Source organism: Lathamus discolor, chromosome 15 (genome assembly GCF_037157495.1).
Source record: "Lathamus discolor isolate bLatDis1 chromosome 15, bLatDis1.hap1, whole genome shotgun sequence".
NCBI lineage: Eukaryota > Metazoa > Chordata > Aves > Psittaciformes > Psittacidae > Lathamus > Lathamus discolor.
This window is the reverse complement of record NC_088898.1, coordinates 4,347,624-4,374,293: the sequence shown is the minus strand read 5'-3', so window position 1 is coordinate 4,374,293 and position 26,670 is coordinate 4,347,624. Positions and strand designations below refer to the sequence as shown.

Genomic DNA, 26,670 nt, shown 5'->3' with positions numbered 1-26,670 from the left:
AGTACAGCGCTGTTAAAAACAAGAAATAACACTAAGCTTACCTCCTCAGATATAAAGATTTACTCAGCCTTTCAACTCTGAAACTCTTTGCAAGTTTTTAACAAAGACAAAGCTGCTCTATTGTCAAATCTGTACTTCACACTGAGTGACGAGAATATTAATTTGATGTAAAAAAACCCAACAACCCCAAGTGCTTTCAGTGAGACTGTGATCACAATCACCAGGGGACCCCAACTTTCAGAGGCTCCACCAAAAAGCACCCCTTTAAAACCATTCCAATTTAAAATAATGGGGAAAAATAATCTACATTTGTACAGTAATAGTTTTCATTAGAAAATAGGAGAAATTAGGGAATTCCAGATTTTACCCCCTACATACAAGCTGCCATTGGGGACCACTTCAGATATTACTACTTTAAAAATAGAAAAAGAAAGGGGAAAAAACAACACAGATTGTTTATGTTCAGCTCTAACAGGCTGCAAGCAGTGCAATGTTCTCTGTCTTCCACGAATCAGCTCTCTTTACCACCTGAATCTTCATTTTGGTGGAAAAAACAGTTACCCAAACTAATAGCAGTTCTCCCAGCTGAAAAGCAGAATCTTACTGGTTTGGAAGTGGGGTTGTTTCCTCTCACCCCACTCTTCATGCTGTTTTCCTGTCGTCTCATTTTTCTTGGCTCCATTTATTGCAGCCTTGCAAACAGATATATTAATTAGTGATCATTCCATGCTATTGCAGCATGGGAACACAGCAAATTGAACAGTGGCATACAAATTCCTTTTCAACTAACTGATGACCATTCCTATTTTTGTGATGCCCCCAACACCAAAAAGCTTCTGCTTCTATTTTCATTAATCAAATGCAAACATCTCAAGGGGCAAACACCAGGGATATTTAGGGGGATATGCTTTCTGCATTTTTTTTCCTCTCTCAGGGTATCAAATTCTGACAGACACCTTTAAAATGGTGAACAGAGATCCTGCAGATGGAACCTTGAATTAATGCGTGCCCATGTTTTCAAGGAGACAGGTAGAGAAGGCCATCTAGCCCTCCTCAGAACTACAGCAACCTGGGGACATGAATACTGCATCAAGGTCTTCATCATGACCGTGAGGTCTATGACAGGTTATCTACATATTCATCATTTGTCCATAGCCTGAATTACTAGAAGGGGAGGATCAGGCTCTTCACAACATTTCAGAAGGAGTCAAACTGAATGGATTCAAGTTATTTTGCTGCCTATGGAAGTGTTCTGGCCACTACACTCACCTCTTACTCCAGATGGAACTCTTCCTTGGCTGACCAAATGGCCCATGCTAAATTTCTGATCAAGGTTTAAACAAACTGAAGTTAGTGACCAGTAGACTGGTCTCAGACTGTGTAATTTTCTGCCCAGAGTATAGTTAGGAATAATTGCCCAGCATTCAGTGCAAACCACAATACCCTAAAGAAAAAGGATGTGCATTTCAGACTGGTTGTCCAAAGAACAGCTCTATGTTTATGACAGACAGAAAGCAGTCAGGTTGCTGAACTTCCCACTGAAAAAAGACTTTTCAGTATTCAGTGTGCACCAACTGTAGACTAGAATGTACTGGCAATTACAAAATTAATGGGCTCAAATATAACTCTGCTACCTTCATTAAGCAAAGTAAATCACCATATACAAAACTGAAAGTTTGATAAAGCAGGAGATAAGGTCTTTATGAGATAGCAAACACTAGAAAATACAGAAAATAGGAATGCACTGAGTAGTCTTCTGGGGTAAATAATATAATTGTCTGGGCTCTTGAATTACATGTTGTACACATGAATAGCCATACAGGAAAAACAACACAAAGAATGTCTGTGAATCCTAAACCCAAGAAGAGATCTGAGTTAGTCAACCAGAACTAGAATAGAATAGACAGTGGGCAGCCTCAATAATTCAATAATGAGTTAGCTTTGAATAAGCTGGGTTTTGAGTCTTTTTATGACACCACAACATACCCTGCTGGCATATCTTAAATGACTAATTGTATGCAATCAATTGTGTCCACAAGAAGGAAAACCACACTGAAATCAGTCCCTAGGGCAAGCATTTTAAGAACATGAGGCATGCCCTCAAGATTTTATGGCACTAGTTTCATTTTGACTACTAATGATTTGAATACAGCATTGCTCCCGGTCTGCCTTTGGTTCCAGGATATTCCGTGATAATGCCACTTGCATGATTGCTTGTCCAAAGAACAACTAAGTTTACTTAATACCTAACTAGAAATGCAATGAAAATGTTGAAGTTCTAAATGCTATTCCAGCTATAACACTGTCTGCTACTGATTAAACAAACTCTTCTTAAATGTGAATGTCTTGAAACTGAATGTAGTCAATCACAGTGTGAGAATCCTTCCTCTGCATTAACCTGTTTGTACCTCTGTAGCAAGACTGCAAGAATCCTTTGCCCATCTTTCCTCTTCAATACACTATGTTACTTCATTTTCTCCAAACCTCTTGCGAGGGTAGTAATGAATTCTTGTTAGTGTTTACTAATGTAAATTCATTCTTTGTTATCCCTGGGAGAGGAGGATTATCAAAACGACAGAACTTATTATTTCTGGTATTGCTATATAATATTTATTTTTATTCAGCCCTTAATTAATTTATTTAATTTTGAAATAAAATATATGTGCACACAAGCAAAGAGGGATTGTTTTTAGCAGAATGCACAGAAATACAGTTATTATTCCCATTAACATTCAGAAGCATTGTACAGCTTTATCCTTACCTCCTACATTAAAAAAAATAAATCTGAAACTGAAATAATTTCAAATTTGGAGGGAGAAAGGAATTACAAATTAAATTTAATTTTCCTGAAACAGCTCCCTTGCACTAAGAACGTGTGTATTTTAAGGAGTGGCTAAAAATTATAACCTGTGCTGTTATTTTACACTACTGGGAATGTTTTTGGTATCTCCTTTAATGCACCTTAATGGTTAAGATGAAGTTTCTAAAATACACAAAAAGCATTTTAGTAAAGAAAGCTCTTAAAGGACCTATCTTTGAATAAATAGATCATCCAAACTCCCATCTCAGCTACAACTGAAATTAAAGGAGTGAGGTATTTAGAGTGACTGTCCTGTGCTTCACAAAGACATGAAATTACAGTATACGCTTAAGATTCTGAAATTAAGGGATATCATGAAAAAACATGAGCCCAGAGCTTAAGATGATCTCCACATGTGAGTTAAACTGCACAAGCAGCCACTTTCATATCAATCACACTATACACATAAAGTTATTTCCATACATGAAGACCTAGGATAGATTGCAATTAGTATACACTAAGATCTCTTGCTTTTGAGTTAAATGGCCATCCTGATTAGCAGCGTCTCTAAATCAGAAAATCCTCTACTGGATCTCTGAGCCCATGTTCCAGAGGACTCAGCTTCCCTTTCAGGCTGTAGAGATTCATGCTTTCCATTCCCATGGTTCCCACGTAAGCTCCTAGTCCCAGTGATATGGTGACTGACACAGAAAATTAATGCACTGAACTCGCAGAGTTACAAATAAATGCAATCCGTTCACTAGAGATGAAGTTTAGAGTTAAAATGTATTACCTCATGGCTTGATAAAGTGCGTGACAGAGGGATAGAATACCCAAAGCTGCAGGCTGCCAAAGGTCTTTTTGAAATGCTTAGAAAAGTACTGAATCTCTTGCTATGGTATCAAGGGAACCTCAGTTAATTTTATAGGCTCATGTTTCAGATCTGAGTAATTCAGTCTCAGAATTAAGCTATTGTGCAAAAAAAGGGGACTTTCAAGCTTTCCACCTCACCAAATGACTTTCCTTGCTAAAACTAAAAGACAATGAAGATTTTTCTTTGCTCAGGGGGGTTTGCTCAAAATTCCATTAATACTGAAGCTTAACCAAGATTTCTCAATCTTAAACAAGATTGTCTCCTTTTAGTTGTATCGTTGGCAACCCTTTGGCCTGTTGCCAGAAACGGGACTGAAAGTTCCTCTTCCAGGCCATTGTAATTTGGAAAAACAAAACATTTTCACATGCTACTGAAATACAACTTATCCTTTAGAACTACAGCTCTTGTCTGATTTTTAATACCCACCACATCGAGACAGCTATCCTTGTGCAAGACAACTAACAAATGCCTAAGTTTAATCTGCTGCCCTAAGGAGCTTACAGTATTCATCACTTATCTGAAATCACCACAGAGCCTTGCTTAGATATTCTTTGTGGTAGCCCCTTCCTATGACCAAAAATGCTGATAGAAATGAAATGCAAATAAACTTTAAAATATTTTCATTAAAGTAATCTACTGTAGCATACTAAAAGTCATTAAAAAAAAAAGCATAGTCTTTATTACAGCCCACTTGAAATAAAAATGAAACACAATACTGTGCTTTAAGTGATAGTTTAAACATTTTAAAATTATATATCTAGATCAGAACTCTGATTTTGATTTAGAGATAAAAACATGGAATTCAAATTTTGGAATGCGTAGAAGAAACCTGAATTTCATTGGAACAGTGAACTATTTGGTTTGAAGATATCAAAGAGCTCAGAAATCTAACTTCTGTTATGCAGTGTTACAAATCACATGTAAGGAATGGAATTAGTCAACTTCCAGATTACTCTGGTGTAACTTGGGTTAGAATCTAACCAAGAAAAATTCACTCACAATTTATTTTTTTTGTCACAAATTTTTAACTACAGTGTAATGAGACAACAATGTGCCCTACCTGGGTATCCACTGTCAATGTAAGTCTTAACGAGTTCCCCAAGTTTTGTCTTGCCTGCAACAATTTCCTTTAGCAGTTGCCCACAGCAAACTAACAGGAAGGCAGAACAAAAAAGACACAAGGTTAAATTTTAAAAAGGAAGCAACAAAGAAGAGAAATAAAACCCAGAAGCTGCATACTGGAATAAGGTCACTGAATAAAATAAAAGTTGTAGGGTTTGGGGGCTGGTTGTTAGGATCTGTTTTTTTTCTGGCCAAGCAGACCTAAAAGCAAAGAGACTGAGCAAGGGAGAATACTGAATAAAAAGGAATACATTTGGCAAAGAACATATTAAAAATAGACATAAAGATATTAATCAAATATGTTTCTGAAATAACAAGTCAAGGATTGCTCGTGGTTTTCACTTTTTATAAACTTGTAAATACTGAATAAAGTTACACCTGCTGAACAGCATCTCAGTGGCTCAGCTGGAGGTACGGGAAAATCTGCAGTTCAAGGGAGTGACTCCCTGGATCATTTAATGATCATGTAAGAATTATATTTAAAAAACTGTGCTAATGCAGTATTATATTTGACTTCTAATACACAGAACACCAGAAGGTGCGGATTTAAAATTTTAGTCAGGACACTGGTACGTGAAATACTGCCTTTCTGACCGGAGTTACTGAGTCTCACTGCCACACAGAAGCTCAATGCAACATTCCTGACTTATTTCACAGGGAGGGAATCAAGGCATGGAGAGGTTATACAACATCCCAAGTCCTAGTTTCAACTCCGTTTTGGTTAGTATTAGATAAAAATCACTCTGTACATTATTGCATGACCTTTCAATTAATAACTAGAAGTTAATTCTACCTTTTCTGAAATCAAGAGCACCAACATCTACAGCTGCACTGACTTTAATGGCAAGAGCAGCAAGCCCTTTCATCTGCTTTATTGCCATTAATGAGCCTGTTTGGCAAACAAGAGGAAAAATACTCCACAGCAACATCTCTTGGATAAAGCTGATGGAATTTAATGTTTAAGCAACAAGGGATGAGCACAGATTTTAACAGTTACTAGTTGTCTTGAAGAAGAAAATTTGTGTCAACACATGGTGTGAATAAATGGTGTGAAAACGTAACAGAAACTCAATTCATAGACCCCGGTTTAAGAGAACTAATATATATATATATATATATATATATATATAAACTTAAACTCAATCCAATTCATGAGACTATGGTCTATTAATTAAATACTTAATTCTTCTAATATTTGGTTTACAGTATACTAAAATTCAGGTAAAGCAGTGGCAATGGTATTTAGTAAGAGCAGCTGCAGCAGTCTCATCCAGTAGTTACTTTAGAAATAGATGCAAATTTTGACCTAGATGAAAACACTATCAAATTTGCAGTTTTAAAAATAAAGTCAAAAAACATTAAATACATTCAGAAACATGAGGACAAGTTTTTTTTAACACATTTAAACATGGTTTATTTTTCATTAAGCCAATGACACCATTATTAAAAATACAGCTTTAAATAAAGCTACATTTACTTTTAATATGAAATTATAATCCACAGCAATATTAAAATAACTGATAGCACAGTCTATCAGTTTTATCTGTACTTTTCAGTATTGTAATATAGATTTTTAAATAATTTAAATTTACCCTTTTCAAGTTCACCAGGTATCATTTTAGTTACAGTTATGTATGGTTTTTAAAACACTAAAATAATAGTAAAGATTGCAAATAGAAAAATGCTAAACCTAGGACCCTGAACTGACAGGTAGACAGTTCATAGCTGTTTCTGTGCCTGTAATGGAACTGCACAAACCTATGATCTAGGCATTAGCACGCTAACCATGAACGAGCACCACCTACAATTTTCTGGGCCTCCTGTACCAAAGAAAGAGAATGCACTTTTAAATAATCACTTATTTTCTACTACATTACTTCAGATGCACAGAACCTGAGTCTTCATTAAAGTTCAGAGTAAACTCTCTTTTAAAAGAGCCCCAGTTTTGGTCAGACAGCTGAAACTACAAGGACATTATTCATGATCCACTGATCCACAGAAGAATTCAGAGCACTACAGGAACTAACACATGGAAAAATACTGATGTAATGGGTACAAAAAATCATGTCTAAATAATGTTATAGCTGGTTTGGCACAATATATGCTCTACTGGTTTATACTACTTCACTTCCTTCAAAAACTTGACATCCATAGCAATGGACAAACAGAAATTTTATGAGCAAGTAGGAAAGACAGACAGCAAAAGATAAATGATCAGAAACAGAGAAAAGGGGAACTGAGCAAAGTACATATTTACTGAGAACTTACTGTTGACAACACCATATTTCTGAGCTAATAGCGCTGCCTGAAGGCTCTTCCCACTGCCTGGGGGTCCAAAAAAGACAATCCGTGGTGTAAAGGGGGCAGCTGATCGGTGCCGTGTTTGGACATAGGTAAGGACTAGAACATGAAGCAAGAAAGAGAGTTTACATCCTATTTCTTTTTTTTTTTTAAATAATATAAATATTAGCTTCTCTCAAAATAAAATTAAATTATGTTGATGATCATTTATTTTAACACTGAAACTTTCAGATACTCCAACCAAAAACGGGACACTGGTATGTCATGTCAGCAACTTACACCAGGAGGCACTTCAGAAATTTTACCATCATCACATTCCCTATACTTCCTTTCATCAGTAAATGTCAAACCATTTTAAGGAGTAGATTCAATTAACAGCTGCTCTTTTACCATGCTGTTTTTAGCATAAGTAATTTTTGCTTGATAGGTACAATTTTACCATGCAAAATATAGAGGGATATAATAATTACATTTAATACTTTCTGCAGTTTCTGAACAAATATTTAAGTGTAAAAACTCAGGATGTTAAATTAATATGACATTTAACCAGCTCTTTGTGTGTGGTTAACAGACTCCTAATAACAGTATTATAAACTTGTAGCATAGGATGTCATGACACAACATGGCACTGACAACGCACAACCCAGTATGGTTTTATTCTCATGTCCATCATTTTTGCCTTGAGTTTCTCTGTCCCATTCTACTGTTTGCTGGACATTACTCTTCCACATTTCGTATTGTGTAGGAAATACTACATTCAGGTCGATCTACAGATAAGAGCTTTGGAAAGACCACAGGACATATGAAGCGTCATCATGTAATGTATTATAGAGATCTGAACTCTATTACAATTTCAAAAGAGAACCTGATAGATAACCAAGAAGCTAAAAGAAAATATGGCTTGGCAGTGAAGACAAATTAGGATTGTATTTGGACGCAGCCAAAGACTCTTACTCCCTGTGCCCTTTTTATGACTAATAAACAGGACAAGCTTAGACATTAACGTTTGTAAGAATCATAAGCCCATCCTAAAAACCCCAAAACAAACAGAACAAACAAAACCACAAAAGGATAAAAGAATGGAGGGCACCATGAGGATCAGTATTTTAACTACCATTGTCAACACACTGCTGAATACTAACAAATTTTCTTAGGACTCTCTGTTAGACACTTTGGTTTCATTCTAAAGTACATTTGTAAGCCGGAAGCATCTCCAGCAAACTCCAGCCCTGGTATTTCTAGGCAGTGAACCTACAGAACTGAGAAACTAACTCAAACTGCAACCACACAGGATTGTGTACATCTCCTCTCCAGTGCCACAAGCTGTACTGGGACACTACACCATACAAACTGAATTTGATGTCACGCATCCCAGCATATGTGAGCAATAATTGCATTACGGTTTAAAAATTTACAGAATTTTGTAACTGTATGAAACAATCCATAATAATACTAATATTGATAGAGATCTCCTCTTTCTTTTTTTACACTGTACCTATAGCAATAAAGAAGCTTAACAAAAACCCTGGAAAATCCTAACAGCAAATGTGTGTTTTGCTGCAGAACTTTCTAAACCCCAAGTATCAGCTACCCAAGGAGTGCTCCAGTTATTCTGAACATTTGCCATAACCCAGTGTATTGAAAAGCACAAACATTACAGGCAAAGCACCCTGCTTACAAATGATGCTTAATTTGCAGTAAATAACCAAGTTAATTAGGAGTAATGATCCCCCAGACAGTCTCCACAGCTAATTATTCTTTAAAAAAAGCCTCTGACTGCTTGAGATGCTGCAGAAAAAAAGATCTAGAGAGGATTTTTTCATTCCAGTTTTCAATTTATCTCACTACATTATTAATTAATAATAATTAATATTCAGGCACTCACATTTTTATTTACAATTCAAGGCATGAATTCTTTATGAATGATGATATGAACTTTTAAATTTAATTAAGTAATTTAGAGGTAATTAATCTGTAAATTCAGAATATAAACTTCCTCCTTGTTTATCTTAAAAGTGCAGCACTTGTTATTAAAAAAAAGACCTTTTTGAGATGCAAAATTACTGGGATATAACAGATCATCTACAGACTGACAGCTACAAAGTACATTATCAATTGGTCTTTTCTGGCAGTTTCCTTGTTCTCTTCTTGAAGAATCAACATTAAAAGTCAAATTGCATTACAGTCAAGCAAAGGCAAACAAGAACTGTTGAACAGAAAAGCTACCAGCAAGAACAGCTTTTAAATAATGAAATGTTACTGGCTTTGAACTACTCCTACTTCTTGTTACCAGACTTGTGGAAGGTACCAGCCCTTTGGGAGATTAACAACTGAGCCACAATGCAGCCTTTTAGAAGAGACTCTTGCAGAAATAACCATGACATTTGCTCTGACTCAGCTGCTCCTTGGCAGGACTGCGGTGCTAAGACTTTCCAGTTACCTGCACTTTAGTCCTGTAAAATAATTACCAGGAAGAGCCCAAATGTTGTACTAGAAGGAACATAACTCATCTGGGAGCTATCTGTGTTGACTAATCCTAATCCTACAAACTGTCTCTAACAGCTAGGAACTACCTTTCAAACGTATATATAAAGCATTTTATCAACTATCAGATTTGCCATAAAGATGCATATTTACCCTGTGAGAGGACATCCATAGAAGGCTGGTCTGCATTGATTGATTTCAGAACTTTTTGGTAGATCTGGAAAATCCCAGGGAAGTTTCTGTGATATTCCAGCAGTTTCTTTGACATCTCCTGTTCAGATAGATCTTCTGGTTTCACCAAACGTTCCTGTATCAGCATATCGCGTGGCCAGTCAAAGGTCGTATGGTACACCTCTGGAAGTTAGACACTGATTAGGAACTAAGAGGGTTATTTAATAGGTCTTGCTCAGCTCCAAAAGGTTTCCTAACAAACAAAATCATGATCTTTAAGCTTTAGACTTTGAGGCGAGCAATAACCTATGCACTTCCCTTCCTACCTGTACTGAAAGCTATTACTCCACACATGCACAGACAGGAAGTAGCCAGGTTGGGGATACCTCTCCAGATTCTTAGAATGAGCCTTAAGCAAGTCCTTTGATAAGCAAATCTCCCTTACAACAAATAAAAGCCGTTTTTTAGTTAAGAACATCCCTCCTAATTGCACTCTTCCAGCATTCAGTATGATTTTTTTATTGATCACTGTCAGGATTTTATGTAATGGATGACTGGTACACAACAAACAATACAGAAGTAAGTCTATTTGACAGTCATTTAAAAGAAGATACCGAAAGGCATACCTGCACATCAGGAAAAAAAAAATAATCCCAGACTCTAGCAAAGATGCACAGCAAAATGTAAGCTCATATAGGCAGACATAACCTTCAGACATTCTCTGCTATAGCCGTAGTCTACTGTTTGCAGTCTCAATACTGAGCTTTGCATTTTCCATATTTTATTGGCACAGAAAATAATGCAACATCAACAAATACTTTTTCCAAACAGATGAATTTATAATTATAAATTCCTACTAGTTCTTAAAGGGATACCATTTAAGTTTGAATCCTATTGGTTTTAGAATGGTTCTGAGCAACTCTCCAGTTTCTAAGGGAGATCAGGAGCAAACACGTACTGCACCTTCTGTGTTGGGATCAATCCTTTTCCCACTGTTCCTCTCAATCAGCACAGCATCTGGAGCATAAAGCACAACTAGGCACGAAAAAAACAAAACAAAATAAAATGAAGGAAAAAAGTGTAGCTCTTGTTAGTTAATTGCTTTATTTCCTTTAACTGTTCAAATGTGTCCTAATACTAAAAATGGATTAATGCATTTTAAGCACATCTGCCTCAATCTCCTTTTCCAGTATTCTACCTGCAAATACTCACTTTCAATCAGAATTTTGCTCCACCTCCAAAACAGTATAGTAGGACAAAACACACATTAACATATATGTATCCAGTCCAATAACCATGAGTACACAGGCTGTCCCCATCATCCAACTCCCGTTAACAAGTTTACCCAGGTACTTTGGTAGTGAGACCAGTGAAACTTATTTTCTGATAACCTCACAGAAAAGTGTTCAAACTTGATTAGAAAGCATCAAAAGATGAAGAATCTGTCAGGTCCCTAGGTCGCTTTTGGCTCATCATCCTCACAGTTAAACATTGGAATTTAATTACTACTTTCAGTGCATATGATTACAGATTTAAAAAAAGTTCTTCTTATTACTCTCTCCTCCATATCAAATGGCTCTTCCAGATACCTTTTCTCCCTATTAAGGTACTCACATACCATAAATCTCTTCTCACTCTTCTTTTTGATTAGCTAGACAGACTGAGCTTTAAGATTCTCATTCAGGTCTTGGTGGCACAGATATAATTGTGAGCAAAACTCCACTTCAGATGTTATTAGGTATATTAAAAATACATGCAAGTACTAGACATTAAACATTTTTTCCTAATTCTATTGCAGTGATTTCTGAATTCTTCATTCACAGTTAAATCTCCTGCAAATCAAATCCAAAGTGACAATTCATCAAGTTCACTAACGTTCTTTTCACTATCCACCACCAAGCTCTACACTTTGCATTTACACTGTATTCCACACAACCACAACAATTCTTTACATTCTAAGAAGGTGCTCTAGCCATACTAATTTGGGACAACTGGATTCTTCTAGATGGCAAGGGCAACTGTCAACGTCTTGGATATCAGCACTTCGCCAGTAAACAGATTCCTCTCAAATGAAGTAAGAATCCACCCATAATCTGAAAGGTCAAGCTTAAAACCGTGATGTTTCCACTTCACTTGGTGGAGTAAAGTTTGCATTCTTTAATTCAACAGAAGGATGAGTTTGTATTTAGGACACAAGGAATTGTTTTGGTCTGAGGATAAAGTTTAATTTCTAGAGATGGAAGGCAGAGACAACTGAGACCCACCCCTAGAACAGAAGCACAGCTGCATCTACCTGCTCAGACATACTTGCTGGGATTTTCCTGAATATACAGAAATCTAATGTGCAAGAAGAAAAGGGTTCATGTGTGAAAGACAGGGTTTAAAGTCTCACAGGTTACCTCAAATTCTTGAATGAATCTAAGCCATATTGACGAATTTTGCTGTGTGGTGACTCTGGTGTCGTCAGTATCAAATTTATTGAGGATTTTTGGGGAGAAACACTTCTAGTCTTTCCTACTGGATGCAATCACATAAACCTTGTACTGCTTACCAACATGCCTAGGAATGATGCCAGATGACTGCAGTATCCATGCCTGTTCCTGATTTTCAGGGAAGCCTTCCAAAATCCATCCCTATTGAACAAAAACATGAAACAGTTATTGATCCTGGAAGAGAAAAAACAAAAAAACAGGACTAAATATCAGTGCTGCCTGAACAAAAACTACCTTACTCTGATCCCCCAACAGTACAGTGTTTGTTATAGATGTTTGTGAGAGAAGAAAACAAACGTGGAACACTGCTATTTTTGTGAAATGGCATGCACTAATACACACACAGTGCCACAGAGCAATGGGAACTTATGTATTGTAGCAATGACTGGTTGTTTTTTTTCATGTTTCAATCTTAAACCCAAAATTTCTACCTTGAATAAAAACAACCCAAAACAATTTCTACAGTTTTGAAATATTCAAAAGTATAACAGCCCACACTGTGTATAAAAAAGAAGCTAAACAAATCTAAAGGCAGATTTAATGCCAAGAACACTGAGGAAAATATGCATGCTTTCATTATTTTCTTAAATTATACAGGAAAACTCACAGTAATGGAACCAGCGTTCCCAAAGCTAATGAAGCAACAGAGCAAAAGTAAGAGAAAAGAAAAAAGAGCCTTTTGCTCCCTAAAGTCCTTGTTATAGCCAGCTAAGTGTTGGATTGAGCATCTTTAAAAAAACATTTACAGATCTGTGAAATACCATAGGAGAGCTGCTGCCTCGGTTTGTGTGATGCAGTTTCTGAAATCTAATCCACTTCCCAGTCTCAAGTCTGAATCTCCTGTACTTTCTCTGATTTATCTGTTAGTTGCTCAACCACACGTGTCCTTAGCACTATTTCTTATGCTTCAGAATAACTTTGTGATACCACCATAAATCTGGAAACCATATTTGCACTGAATTGAAGATATTTTAATATTGCATTAGCTGGCAATCATTCTCATCACCCACATAAATTTGAAGATCCGTCAGTTTGGGGTCCAAAGGTTTTAGAAGTATTTCAGGGAAACGTATCTCCATGACTTCTGTAGGAGGAAATGGGACATTCCAATTATACAAGAAAACAGACTATTTAAAATTCCTTAATTAGCCTGGTTTCAGGAACATGTCATCCTGCTGATAGCTGAAGGAAATAAGAGACTCAAGGAACTGAAAAAGCCTTTTTTGCCACTCCCAGTGTTTGCTCTGTCGAATTAGAATGAACCACTGTCTAAGGTCACCCAGGTGCTGAGAAATCAATTTATCCCTTGGGACCTGGAGTAGGCAAAGCTGCACAATATTTTTAGTGATATGCTAGGAACTTCAGCACTAGCTCTGAATATATTGTGCCTCTAGAACAAACATATAGGCCCAGATCCTCTTCTAGGAAGGGATGGCATCAGAGGTCTGAAGCCAAAAAATCTCTGTCAATTTACGCAGGCTACAAATCTGGTTCATTTATTCCACTCCAAGTGCAACACTTGTGGAAACTAAAACGAAATGAATGGGAAACAACCCCAACACAAACCTATGGCTTCTGGTGTCACTACAGCTTATTGCTCAAAAACACACCCTGAGCAACAGGCAGCAAAACACAACATCGTATTTTTAACAAACTTCAAGAGGTTTATATACAAACTTCAAAAGTCCTTAAAATGGACAATAAACAATTTTATAGCTAAAAGTTTTTTCAATGTAAGAAAATATAGCTCAATAAATAGCTTCTTGCAACAAATAGGTTTTAAGGCATTAAACAAATGCAAAATAAACACACACTACAAAAATAGTTAACATTTTGGATCTGATTTCCAAAGGTCTCCAAGTTGCGGGGTATCAGTCAGTCCCTAATTAGAATACATTATCCATCTACTTGACACTTCAGTGAAATGTCTATTCCACCACAGAGCTGCAGCTTTGTTCAGAACAGGTTTATTGATATTCTGCTGCATTCCCTCTCCATACCCCCAGTGGCTTGGTTCTGTTTTATCACACATCAAAAAGGCCTTATGCTCAGGGCACCCCATGCACGGCTCAGAGCTGGAGGTCTGAACAGCTGCAAGTGGTATGGGATCACAGGAGGGACAAGCTCCAAGCAGATGTCACAGATAAAAAAAAATAGGGAAAAAAAGAAAGAGGAGTAAAAAGCGATTGTGGCTTGGGAACGAAGCGAGAGGAAGCGAGACACAGCAGAGCAAGACCTGACTTAAAAATATGCCTATCATGCTTTATGCAAACACTGGTCTTTTTTGCCCTCCTGACTATCATGAAAGTGTAATTAGTAACGTCACATGGCAAATTTGTTTTTTTAAGAAATCATGTATTTTTTGTTCTTGATAGCAGTAACCTTACATCCATGCATGGATCGCACCTTATCACATCAAGGGTGGAACAAAGGCTAAAAGTGAGTAATTCCATAGTGCCTTTACTCTGTGGTCACTGTTCCTCTATTTCAGCTGGAAACCTCAATGCTTCCCCAGAAGAAGACTGCTGTAAATACAGCATTCTGCTGTTGCTTTAATGCCAGGTGAAGTGCTCCTTGGAGACCCATGCCATGCTGAAAATCAGCAACAAGGAAGTACTTTCAAAGCCATCACTTTTCTCTCTGGACTTAAGGAACCTGGAAATGCTCAAGGTCATTCCCAAATGTAAATCTCAGTCCTTTGCTGCACTACTCTCAACTATAACACCAAGCCTACACACTTTCACACTTTCCACCCCAATAATAATGACTTGGGTATTCAACATCTCTCTGGTTATTTAACCTGTACATCCTCAATAATTATTTTTTTAATTACAAAATCCAGAATTGACACTGCTTTAGAACAATGAAAAGGAACAGCATAGAGAAATTACGCTGAATTATTTGGCACATCTGAAACTTCGGTCGCAAGCACAGACAAAGGTCATGAACATGCTGCCTTTAGGAAAACAAGGCAGCTTCTCCATATCATCACTCAGTAGTTTTGAAAAGGTATCACGTGCTTTTTAGTCCCACCTGTGAAAGGCGAGAGAAAATAATGCCAAAAAATAGTATCGGTAATACATTTGCCAGTATGGATCTAAAATTCCTGAGATTTTCAGAAAGCAGCAGACTTAGCAGTAGGAATAGTCAACTCTGCACTCCATCAACACCAGTAATATGGAAAACTTTTATAATTTGCCATTAGAAAGAAACCTTTCATTCCCCGCATTATTTCTGTAGGTTGAATAAGCTGCAAAGCTTTTTTAAAAAGCCACATTCTTCTTGGGGAAAAAACCCCATGGTGAATAGGCACACACTCGCCCCAGATAAATCACTATTCTCACATGGATTTTCAGAGACAACATGATGCTCTTGATCTGCTAAGGTAAACCCAAAAAGAACCAGTAACCACTGATATGTTTGCCTCCCCTTTCAAGGATAGCCACTACCATTTGGAATTGTTTCATAGCAATCAAAAGGAATTCTGCCACTCATGAATCACTGCCCTAAGCTTAGCTTCTAAATAGTCCTAAGCCATCAGTAAATTTTTCAGCTGACTCCCTCACAAATTCATTATATAGCAGTCTCTTCACCAGCCTTCTCCAGTTCTATATATTCATTCCCTCCACAGCACCAGCAGTCAGAGGTGCCACAGACAACATGTACTAACCCTGTAAGATGAAAAGTCTTTGTTTCAGCTGCACAAGCACCAGGTTCTAACATAATACCTGCAATAAGTTTTCTGCCTATGCTGAAAGACCTACCCATCTGATCCCTTGCAGTCCTAACTACATTTGTGTTAGAAGAACACATAACACAGAGCCTCAGCAGAGCTGTTGATCAATAAAAATGTTCTCCTTAGAGAATGCCTGTGACATCTATAAACCTGTGAGTGTCAAAACAATGGCACAAAAATTCTGTGTTCCTACTGTCGGTGGGATGAAAGCTGTACAATTAATGCCAAGCCAATGACACCACAAGGAGAAATAAAACAAAGAGCTGTGGTACTATGGTCCAACACACTGCTCCTCATCTATTAACATTTTCAGTAAAAACATGCTGACTCATGTTTTGAAAGGAATAGCATAAATCTGTTCAACCATGTAAAAAAATCCACAGTATTAATTCTATTTCCAATCACACAAGGAAAATGCTGCAATTAAAATGCATAGATCCCTTTCCATATAGAAGACGTGTAATGTGACCATAAATTACTGTCTAGTAATTAAAAGATTTTTAATAACCATCACAACTTTGCAAAGTCAATTATGTGCTTTTTTCCTAAAACCAGCTGAATCTTTACCTAGATCACTAACACCCTCTCCATTCTTGACGAATTTCAGGGAAGCATTATAAAGGTGTTTTTTTCCCCCATAGCTCTGCAAGACATCCAGCACTGATTCAGGGTTGCAGGTGCTAACAACAGGAACATAAAATGCAGGCAGGACACCATACAGCTGTTGGCATTTTAACCATCTTGTCACCTTACTCAGAGTTTAGATGACCTAATACTTAAAATAACAGTCACTTAGAGATCCTTCCCTCGCTGTTAAAAGGAGAACTAGAATCATGCCAACAATTATAGAAAGCCTGGGACAAAAATAGCATAGGGTGGATGCAGCCTTTGGAGAGCAATGGATTTTCCTTATACAGTGATGGTTGGTAAAACTCACCTTTTCACAACAAACACTGGAAAAATCAGGTGTTGAAAACAAACATACCTTTTTTTCATCAGGCAAATACTAGTAGCACAACCAGAGAAGCTGTTAGTGTTAAGCTGAAAAGGACTATGTTTGGGGTCTGAAACCAGCCTAAAGACCAGCAGCCAGCAGCCAGAAGAGCAGCTTCTCTCTTGAGTTTATCATCCTTCTAATTCACTTCCACTTCTACAGGTTTAAATATATTTTAAACATACTAGAGAAGTTTCACTTGAGACAGATGTTCCACATCTTGCCACAAAGACAAGGTAGTAAATCATATAGTCACCTGACTTGCCGTATATCCATGATACATCCTTGCACTGCTTACATAAAAAATGTTGACATTCAGAGCCTTTTTTTTGCTGCTCGTTTGCTCATATATCTAGAACTGACAATTTTGGTTTCTCAAGTGCTCCTCAGCTACACTCTTTAATTCAAAATGCCACAAAAATTAACAAGATGATACCCCACATGTGTGTTTTGAAACAGGTTCTCCTGCCAGTTGAAAAGCCCAAGAAATCCATTTGAGAAAGAAAGGGCAGGGTGTGTGTCATACCCTTACACATAATAAACTAGAAAATTCTTCAACAGTGTTCCCAAGCCTCGATCACACCAGTGTACAAAGCAAATGCAGAGAGAAACAATAGCTAGGTTTAGGAAGAAAGTAAGAGCTTGAACTAACAGTAGTGTGCATTTTGCCTAAACACGTCTTACCTGCATGGCAAAGTAGATTTTATTAATTGACATAAAGTGGAAAGAAGGCAGGAGTGGGGGAATCAAAAAAATCCGCACTTTGCAGTTTAGAACTGCCAGTACATTTTAAAATCCTAACATCTTGGCAATTCCCCACACAAGGAAATACTAGTGCAGTTTAAAAGTCCTGTAGTGTCATTTGTAAATAGGTACGGGAGCCAACAATGCATCCCAATGTTCTGCTAAAGTAAGCCTCTTGTTAAAGCTGGATTTAGCTACAAATGCAATGAAATGTTCAAAAATCACCCACATAAAAATTATGATAACAGGATAGGTTGAAGTTCAGCTATTGCTAGTTCCAAGCTACTGCTTCAAGACCAGCTTACTGCCTATTTTGCTACAGTTATGTACTCACAACAGAAACATGACACAGACAGATGTCCTCTAGCAAACCCCTCAGGCAGGAACATTTTAAGAGATTGTGTCTCAAGCTATTCATTACTATCCTGATCAAGTTATCCTTTCCACAGCTCATACATGTAATTGATGATCTGATCTAGATTACACAAGGCAGGTCCATTGAAAGCCGCTTCTTTGGCAATCATTCACATTATCCGAGTTCTAAAAGCTGAAACCTTCAATCAGGGGCAGAATATTTTTTTCAGTTGTTCTTGCTAGCTTTGTTGATGCTTCTCTGCACCTATAGACACCTCTGCATTAAGGAATTACCATCTTAAAAACTATGAGGCAGTAGCACAGCCCCCATGATGATTTTGTTTTACATGGAGGAAAGGATCTGGTCTGCAGACTGCACCAAAAGTCAGACAGAGAAAGAAGTACAAGACATAAGGTTTTCAGTGCCTAATGCCAAGAAGCTTTAGGAAGCAATTTTTATACCTGAACGAAATGTTGATTACCAGCCCTGGTAATTCGACCAACAAGGTAGAGGATGATGGTGTTGAGAAGCAACAGATTTGAACAAAGCTATGAGCCTCTGTGAGGCCACGAAGTTCTAGTTATCCCCTGACCCAAAGCGTGAGAGAGACCGTGATTGCTCTGAAAACACATACCATTTATCTGAAAAAAGCTGTTTAGCCCTTCATGAACATAACACCTACTTTGGACCAGACTTTTCCCTCTCAAGATATGCATCAAATAATGGGGAGTTCAGATTGTGGCACTGTTTAGAAACAGGGTTTTATCCATTAGATTAGTATGTCTCTTACAAATAATTCCTCATAATTGGTTGATTATGGACTCAATAAACCATCACAATATCTGAGATTTTAAAGGAATCACATAAAAAAAGATTTCGCTTTCATTGATTCCAGACCAATATATAATCTACTTAAGTTCTCTTTTGGTGTTATGTTAAAAGTCTCTACTTACATTAAGGCTAAGTACACAGAGAAAAAAAAGAAAAGCCACATATGTGTGAATAGAGCTAAACCTATTCAGTTGCCTATTTGTGTAAACTAACAGTGAACATTATTATTATTACCCAGAATATATTCAAAGGCAGTTTTTCCCAACACAGGAATTAAAAAAAAAAATAAATAAACCAACAATGAGAAATAAAGAAAAATGAAATTATTAATATTAAACTCTTCCCTCCCTCCTTTCCTCAATAAGAGTTAAAAATCTTAACATATTGATTTTTATATATTTCCTGTTTATCTGTTTTGTCCACTATATCTCTGCCAGTTGCCCCAGGCAATCAACAAAGCTATGCTTGTTCAGCCTTTGATCATCTCTGTGCTAGAAGATTAGCATATGCATACTCTCATCCTCCCCTTTATCCTGTTAATAAAGCTCCAAACTCCCTCTGCTGATGTTCAAGAAAGCAATCGGCTCCACAGCCCCCAATGATTTGCCCCCATTCCCTTCTCTACTCAGGACTCAGAATGCTAACTACTATGCACGAGTTGTGTAAGTGCTTATCCACCGGCCCTCTGAGGAGCAATTCTTACTTGTTTGATGCAGTCCACGTTTGACAGACGTTCCTGGATCAGATTGGCCCAAAGCGCGTTGGGAATTTTCTAAAGAAAGAACAAAAAAAGGCTGAATATTCACAATTGAGTTCAAAAGGAATTTTACCATGCAGGCACAGCCCGGTTAAAGGTGAAGTGAGATGTCTTCTTAAAAATAAATAAATAAATCTCTGCAAGTTCCAAGCCATTAACATAATATATCAGACAGTTAATAAGGGCACAAAAATCAGTGCTAAAGGTAAGCTGAACACAAAGCCTACATCCATGTATTTTGCACAGTAACATGGAAGCAATGCCAAGTTTTGCACACTAACACACACACTGGACAACAAACCTGCAAAGGGATCCATAAGATCACCACAAGCACAAGCAGTTTTTTCTACCACAAGTATCTGACCCAGTACTGCCCCATGTGCCAGTGGACTCAGCATTAGTGATCTTAACAGTTATAATGTGAGAGAAGCAGCAACTCAAACACAGAGCAAAGAACAGAGTCTGACTTTCAGGAGCTTTGTTTCATAATTTCAGGCAACTCTGTCTCTTGCATCATCCAAAAAGTTTATTTAAAATACATTTTATGGTTCAAGTTAATTTTAATGTTAAAGTTAGCTTATTTTTAAACTCAGGACTGTGAAACAGGATTGAAGCTGCGTGTGCCAATCTTTTCAGGAGCACTGTTTCTTTCCGTCACTATTACTTTGTCCATACTTAGTGATGGTTTGTAAGACAGCATTTGCTATCTGAGAGAAGAGCAAATTTCTTCTACAGATTTAGCATCTTTCTAATACTCTTTGTTATTGTATTAGATTTCCTGAATAGAAATTAACAATCCTTTCTTTCCTTCTTGTAAGAATTTTCTTGACTATCTTGTTAATTTATGCCTTCATTCTATGCTGAACATGGTTAAACAAATTCTACATTAGCCAGTTTAATCTGATGAAGTCTAAACTTTTGGCCATGCCAGCCATTAAGCATGTGACTAAATGCCTTGTATCAGTCTCATTCATTTAGTCATTACTGGTAAAATGAACACTCAGAGAATATCCTGCAGGTTAGACTCTCTACTTCCCAACTCAAAAAAAAACATCTTTCACCTAATGATGTGAGCTAAAAGACTAAAAAAAGACTATTTCTGCAGGCATATGTTATACTAAATGACGTAGATTGATATAATGAAAATGTGACTATGTGTAAAGATTTCATCACAATCTTCTTCATTAGATCATGAAACAACTTCACCAGGAGTGGAGGAAGTGCTACCGCACAAGTCACTTTTATAGTAGAGTGGACCAAGCACTCCAGGATACACAAAAGCAACCAGTCTTCATCTGGCTGTGGAACAAGTTGGCCCAGTCAGGCAGTGGGTTTTGTTCTGTTTCTCTGCTGTCCTCAGTTCTCAGTGCCTTTCCTAGTATCAGCCATTCATAAGGCAGCATTCAAGCTGGTAAAAGAGAATAACGGAAAGAAATTGCCATGTCTCTTGAAAATCAGCAGGTCCCACAGGGTGGTGTGTCAAAGCCTCCTGCAGCCTGGTGCTGCTGGAGCCTGGGTCTGAGGCTTTGAGTCTGTCACCTTCCAAAGGTGCATCATGCTGCTATCAGAAACAGCTAGTGTCTCGCTTACTTCTTTGATGTGTCACGTCAAGACAGGCTAGTGACTGCTGGGGGTCCACTCTGCTAAGCCTTGCCAAACCCATTTAAACCAAAATTACACTAACTTCTTCCAGTGCAGTGGTATTCTCAGTCTTCTCCTTTGAGCAGGGTTTATTGCACAAAAACAAGGACACACATGCTGTATTTCACTGGTTTGGTTCCTTCTGCTCTCTGTGGCTCAATTCCAGTCTCATTTCCTGGTCAGTTTTCCTCCTACTGAGCAGTAGCCTATGAAATCATTTTCAATAGGTTGCTTGCAGAATGCCTAATTATTCAACTAGAAATCATTAAATCTGATACATAGCAGAGAGCATATTTACAGCTTCTCTCTCATAAATACTCACAATAAATATATCATAAGCCTGGTAGATGGGGCTGCACCTCCCAGACATCTGCAATAATGGACAAGGAAACACATACATTTCGGTTACTGCAGAACCATAACCTACCTAAGGCACTCTGAGCCTGTCCAACATTCAATTTAGCTACTGAGTAAGACCTGCTGCTACAGTATTTTTCTTATGTTCAGACTTTTCTATATACACTGGTTTAATCACTATTTCTATACCGCTGTAAAGCTGTACTCATTCATGATTCATTTTAAATATTCCATGTTATTCCAGGGATATCAGCCATCAAGTTACATGCCTATCTAATCTATGCACAGGTATATTTTAATGATGTTTTCAGAAAACTGCTACACTTTTTTTTTTTTTTTTTTTTTTTGCAGGGAGCACTCTCCAGATATTTTTATTGGAAGTTTTGGATAAATTTGTTCTGAAAACAGCAACAGATAAGAACTTCTGACTTCTCCAGGTTTGCAGCTTCCAGACAAGAAGCACTAAATTTTGAAGAAATTTGGTTCAGTTTGGTTACATTGAGCTTGTTCAGATAACACACATGAAAGGCCAGTCCTTTTTATGTACACGCAAGACTGGAACCATTCCTACTTGTTCTTTCATAGTGACCTGGAATAGATTAGAATGCTGACCATGATAAGGACACCTCAGGTTTTTCTTTCTTCTACTGTATTTCTTCTTCAAAAGCACAGGGATATGACGCATCTCTAGAGCGGTTTTAAGCCATTAAGTCGTATACAAACACCTTAACTGCAATTTAGTACAGTGTTAAGAGTACACCCATCCCACCAGCCCACAGTTACCACAGTTGGCTCAACTTCTTATTTTATCCAGTTAACAGGAAAAGTGAAATATGCAATAGCTCATCATTAGACTTCACTATAGGAAAAACCTGAAGATGCTTACTGTTAACATTATAAAACTAGAGATGAGGGAATAATTTGCAATGATTTTTCCAAAACTGTAGCCTCTTTTTCTGTTTGCGGAATATTTATTGCTAGCTTGTGGTTCTGCAAATTTATTGAATATTCAAAAATATCTGACTTGATTTTTACATGCCGAATGATAATTTTGCTTTGAACAGTCACTATTTAAAGTTCAGTACCTAAGCTGTGCTCATTAGAGAATGGCCAGGTGTGTGTCATTGAATGACTGCATGTCCAACTTGAAAAATGGAGCTTCGAAGAATCATCACGTATTTTAAATATGCCTTGAATTCCACAAATTCTTGCGCCAGGAAAACTCAAGTGCTTTAATGTTCACTGGGAACAAACACAAAAGAGATGAAAGCTTGGCTAAAGGTAAGTAAAATATCTGAACAAACATTTGTGGACCTTTTTGTAGCATTTGCTCAGATCTAGTAACATTGGCCCACTGACCTAAAAATGAACGACCTTTGGCACTGGGGTTAATTTAGCCACAGTAACTTTATCTGCATGAAATGTTCGTCTAACAACATTAATTTGTGTTATATGATCTTCACACCAGACTTTCAAAACAACAATCAATTCCTGCTTTGTCTCTTTCCATTTATTAAATTGCTTTGGCCACAACTATACCTTTCTAATGCCCTGGTTGTATCAAAGATAGTATAAACAGCTATTGTTCTGTTCCTGAACAGACATTCAAACCCTATTAGTGCTAATGGATGTTGTGTGTGCTACAGGAGTCAAGTTTATCACTTGCTTCCGCAGAACCAGGGGTCAGTTACAGCACCAGTAGATTTAGCCAGCAGACAGGAATCAGTAAGGGAAAACACAGCTCTTGGCTATATTGTTATAGCTATATTCTTTTAGAGCTATACTGTCATCTCATAGAGATGATTTAGCTACGTTTTAAGTCATTGTAAATCTTGCATTGATTTAGGGGAAGCAAGAAGTTCCCCCCTAGTTTTAGAGTTACATTTGAAGATCAAACTCATAAAAACCCAAGAGAAATGATTGAGCAAAAACGTTTTTCTAGGCTCTAACATCTCAAAACCAAAGGCAAGCTGCACAGTACTAAACCACCACTAGCTTTTGCTCTTTGGGCACTCCTTACTACCTGATTAGCCTTGACATTTTTGACTTTCATCTTCCACACTACCCATCTTTTTTAATCAAATAAGCCCAAAAGGACACCCTTGAAAGTGCATCTGTATAGTCTGAAATATGTTAATAATTACAGTAATTAAACCAAAGGGAATTTTTGTTTTAAATTCTTCCCCTCCAAGTCGAAATTTATGAACCCAGCAAAACAATCTTTAATAATTAGAAGGAAGATTTCAAAGTACATATTCTTGATAAGAATTATTTTATATCATCCCAGCCAAAAGCAAATCTTTTTACCAGTAAGTTCAGTGAGTTCAATGTGCTCTTTCCTCTCAGATCTTTATTACTCAAGTTAACTCCAAGCTTCATTCAGTAATTCAGTATAATAAACTCTACCCTATTTTCAGTCTTATTTTGTAAGGAAAAAAAAAGTTAATCTGTGTGTCACAACATCTACCATCTCAGCAAATTATGAATCTGTGGGCCTATTCCAATCCAATTTAGCAGGGGTATAGAATTGTCATGGATATGAAATTACTTCAGTTTTTTATGCAAATAAGTGATGAGGGAAAAAAAGATAAACTCAAGCTAGTGGACTTGCTAGAGTCACAGAAAACTGGACTTCTTCCATTCTGTTACTCACAGAATACTTTGACATATGGAGAAAGGAATCAGCTGAAAAGATCAGGAATGAGAAGCAGAGATGCTTCTCTGGCTTCAGGATATTCTTTCAACATATTTTTCTGATCTACTGGTCACTATCCTTTAATAACAAGACAGTTACATTGCTGACCAAATGATCCTGGGAGTCAGGACATCGGGAAAAAATGTTCTCTGGACCAGCTTTTTTGAACATTTGTTAGGAAGCTCACAATGAAGCAGGAATAGATTTAAAAACCTGTCTGGAGCAAAGCAGATACTCAGAATTGGGTAGAGCACATCACCCCAAGAACTGAACTATCTTCTGAATATAAGGTTAATGTTTTCAAGAACTTCATCACTTTACACTGTCTTCCTCTCCTGTCCCTATCCTATGTCTTGACACCTTTTATCTTTGTCATACCTTCTTATCTAGCAGAGGTGTTCCTTCTTCTCTGAAAGGCCCTGTATCCACATATCCATATATACAAACCAATGTACAAACCACCATAGATACAATAATATTTACTCTGACCTGCTCAACTCATAGCAGTTGAAATCATGGGAATGCCATATAATTCTTCTTCTGTGACGTGAGAACTACCACTGCTCTATCCACTTACACACCTCTTTCCTTTCTTTATATGCCCTTGCTTCCTCTGTCAGCGCTAATGCTTCTTTGAATAACAAAGTCTCCTGAGAGATACGTATGGCATCCAAACGTTTACAAAGCCACAGTGCCTGAGGGAAGAAGAAACAAAAAAACACAGGTTGAAATATTTGGAAAGAAAATGAAGCATGTTTTTTAGAAGGCTACAGAAAGACAGAGTGTGTTTTCCAGCCTTCCATTTAAGTAATACAGACTATATGTGTAAATTTAAGCAGTTTCTTATAAAGTTGTTCAAGAGTGTACAGCTTTGAGTAAAGTCTTTTTCATCTACTGTACTACAGCAGAGACTTTAAAGAAGAAAGCATCCTTCCTGGCATGCACACCCCACCATCATCTGTAGTTTCTGCGGTCAGCTTTCTCTGTGGTTCAAACACAACTTTGATGTTTTCAATTAAGTGGTACCACTGGGCATGCCAGACAATAAGCCATGTAAATGGAGCAATCCGTAATATGGGAATACCAAAAACGTGTAACTATGGTTCTCTCCCAGGCTAGTCAGTCCTGCTAAAAAGCTGGAAAAACAAGGCAGGAGAAGTTATGTTGCAATGCATCAGTATCACTACCACTAGTGATAGCGAGTTCTCGCAGAGCTCACTTGAATATTTCCATATAACCTGTAGTGTAATATAGAGGTGTACCCTTTAAGAATTCCACCCTTCAAGTTGCTTTGTGCTCTCCATCACTTACATTAGTCTGAAAATTATTTAATCACATTAAAATTTTCACAAGTGCTCAGCTCAGGAGAAAGCAAAAAAGTGAACAGCATTATCTGACTGAAGGTAGGACACTTACTACTGTCGTTTTCCCAGAAGCAGGTGGACCAAGTACACAAATTCTTGGAGCTATCAAACAAGAACAGATGAATGTTAAGCTGCAGAACAGCAAAAATACCAACCAATTTCCCACTATGGCATTGCAGAACATAAATGTAGTCACAGCAAAACAATTATTTCAGTTGGAAACCTGCCTGAACAGAGACTTCACAATTGGGCTCCACTTGAGGGGAAAAAGTCGAAAAGTCAGTGCTTGCTGGGTCCTCCTTTAATCTTCATGGTCAATGAGATTAATACTCTGATTGAGCATTCAACTTCGTGATATACGTATATAAATTTAAACACATGGATAGGTCAATAGATAAACCAGAGTATGAAACAAACATGTTCTTATCCAAATTTAACTTTTGTTCTGAACACATTGATCTAGACCTAACACATTTTGTGATGAAAAAGTAGTTTAACTTGTACACGCAGGACAGGACTATCTCAAAGTGACTATTATCATAAACATAAAATGGTTGAGATTGAATGGGACTTCTTAAGATTGTTTTTTATTTCCCTTACACAGTATGGTGGTAAATACACTTCTTATTTCAGCAGAGCTTTTGGCTCTCATCCAAAAATGCAATTTCACTTTTTAGTTTCATCTAAATAGGTTGTGTCAGGGTTCAGAGAAGATTTAGATATTGCAAAATTAAGTATGTTTTCTCTACCCTTTTTGACAGGTCCTTCAATTTTTCTAGTCATCAGTAAAAGTAATATTCTTCATCTCTATATCTTGAGTTTCTCTACTGCATGTCCCTCTCCTTTCCCTGAGGAGGGCAAGGTGGGAAAAATGCATCCCAGTTCTGAGGAATCCTTCACCTAATGCTTACAGACAATACAATAGGCATTACCATTGTAAGCTTCATTAGGA

At 37.3% G+C, this 26,670-nt stretch overlaps 1 protein-coding gene across 6 annotated transcripts in view; it reads right to left on the bottom strand.

Annotated features, from left to right (window-relative positions):
- The window catches only part of AK8 (adenylate kinase 8), a 65,286-nt gene that overhangs the window by 32,651 nt on the left and 5,965 nt on the right, over positions 1-26,670 (bottom strand). For 5 of the 6 annotated variants that reach the window (XR_010616210.1, XM_065696081.1, XM_065696084.1 and 2 more), the window contains exons 3-10: positions 25,771-25,820; positions 24,936-25,049; positions 19,608-19,676; positions 12,304-12,385; positions 10,716-10,787; positions 9,735-9,935; positions 7,065-7,196; positions 4,735-4,824 (exon numbers count right to left, since the gene is read on the bottom strand). Coding sequence is in view for 5 of the 6 variants with exons in the window: in XM_065696081.1 (XP_065552153.1) it covers positions 4,735-4,824; positions 7,065-7,196; positions 9,735-9,935; positions 10,716-10,787; positions 12,304-12,385; positions 19,608-19,676; positions 24,936-25,049; positions 25,771-25,820 (810 nt within the window). In the remaining variant the exon portion in view is untranslated. The remainder of the gene's footprint in view (positions 1-4,734; positions 4,825-7,064; positions 7,197-9,734; positions 9,936-10,715; positions 10,788-12,303; positions 12,386-19,607; positions 19,677-24,935; positions 25,050-25,770; positions 25,821-26,670) is intronic. The other variant, XM_065696083.1, reaches the window with a different exon arrangement.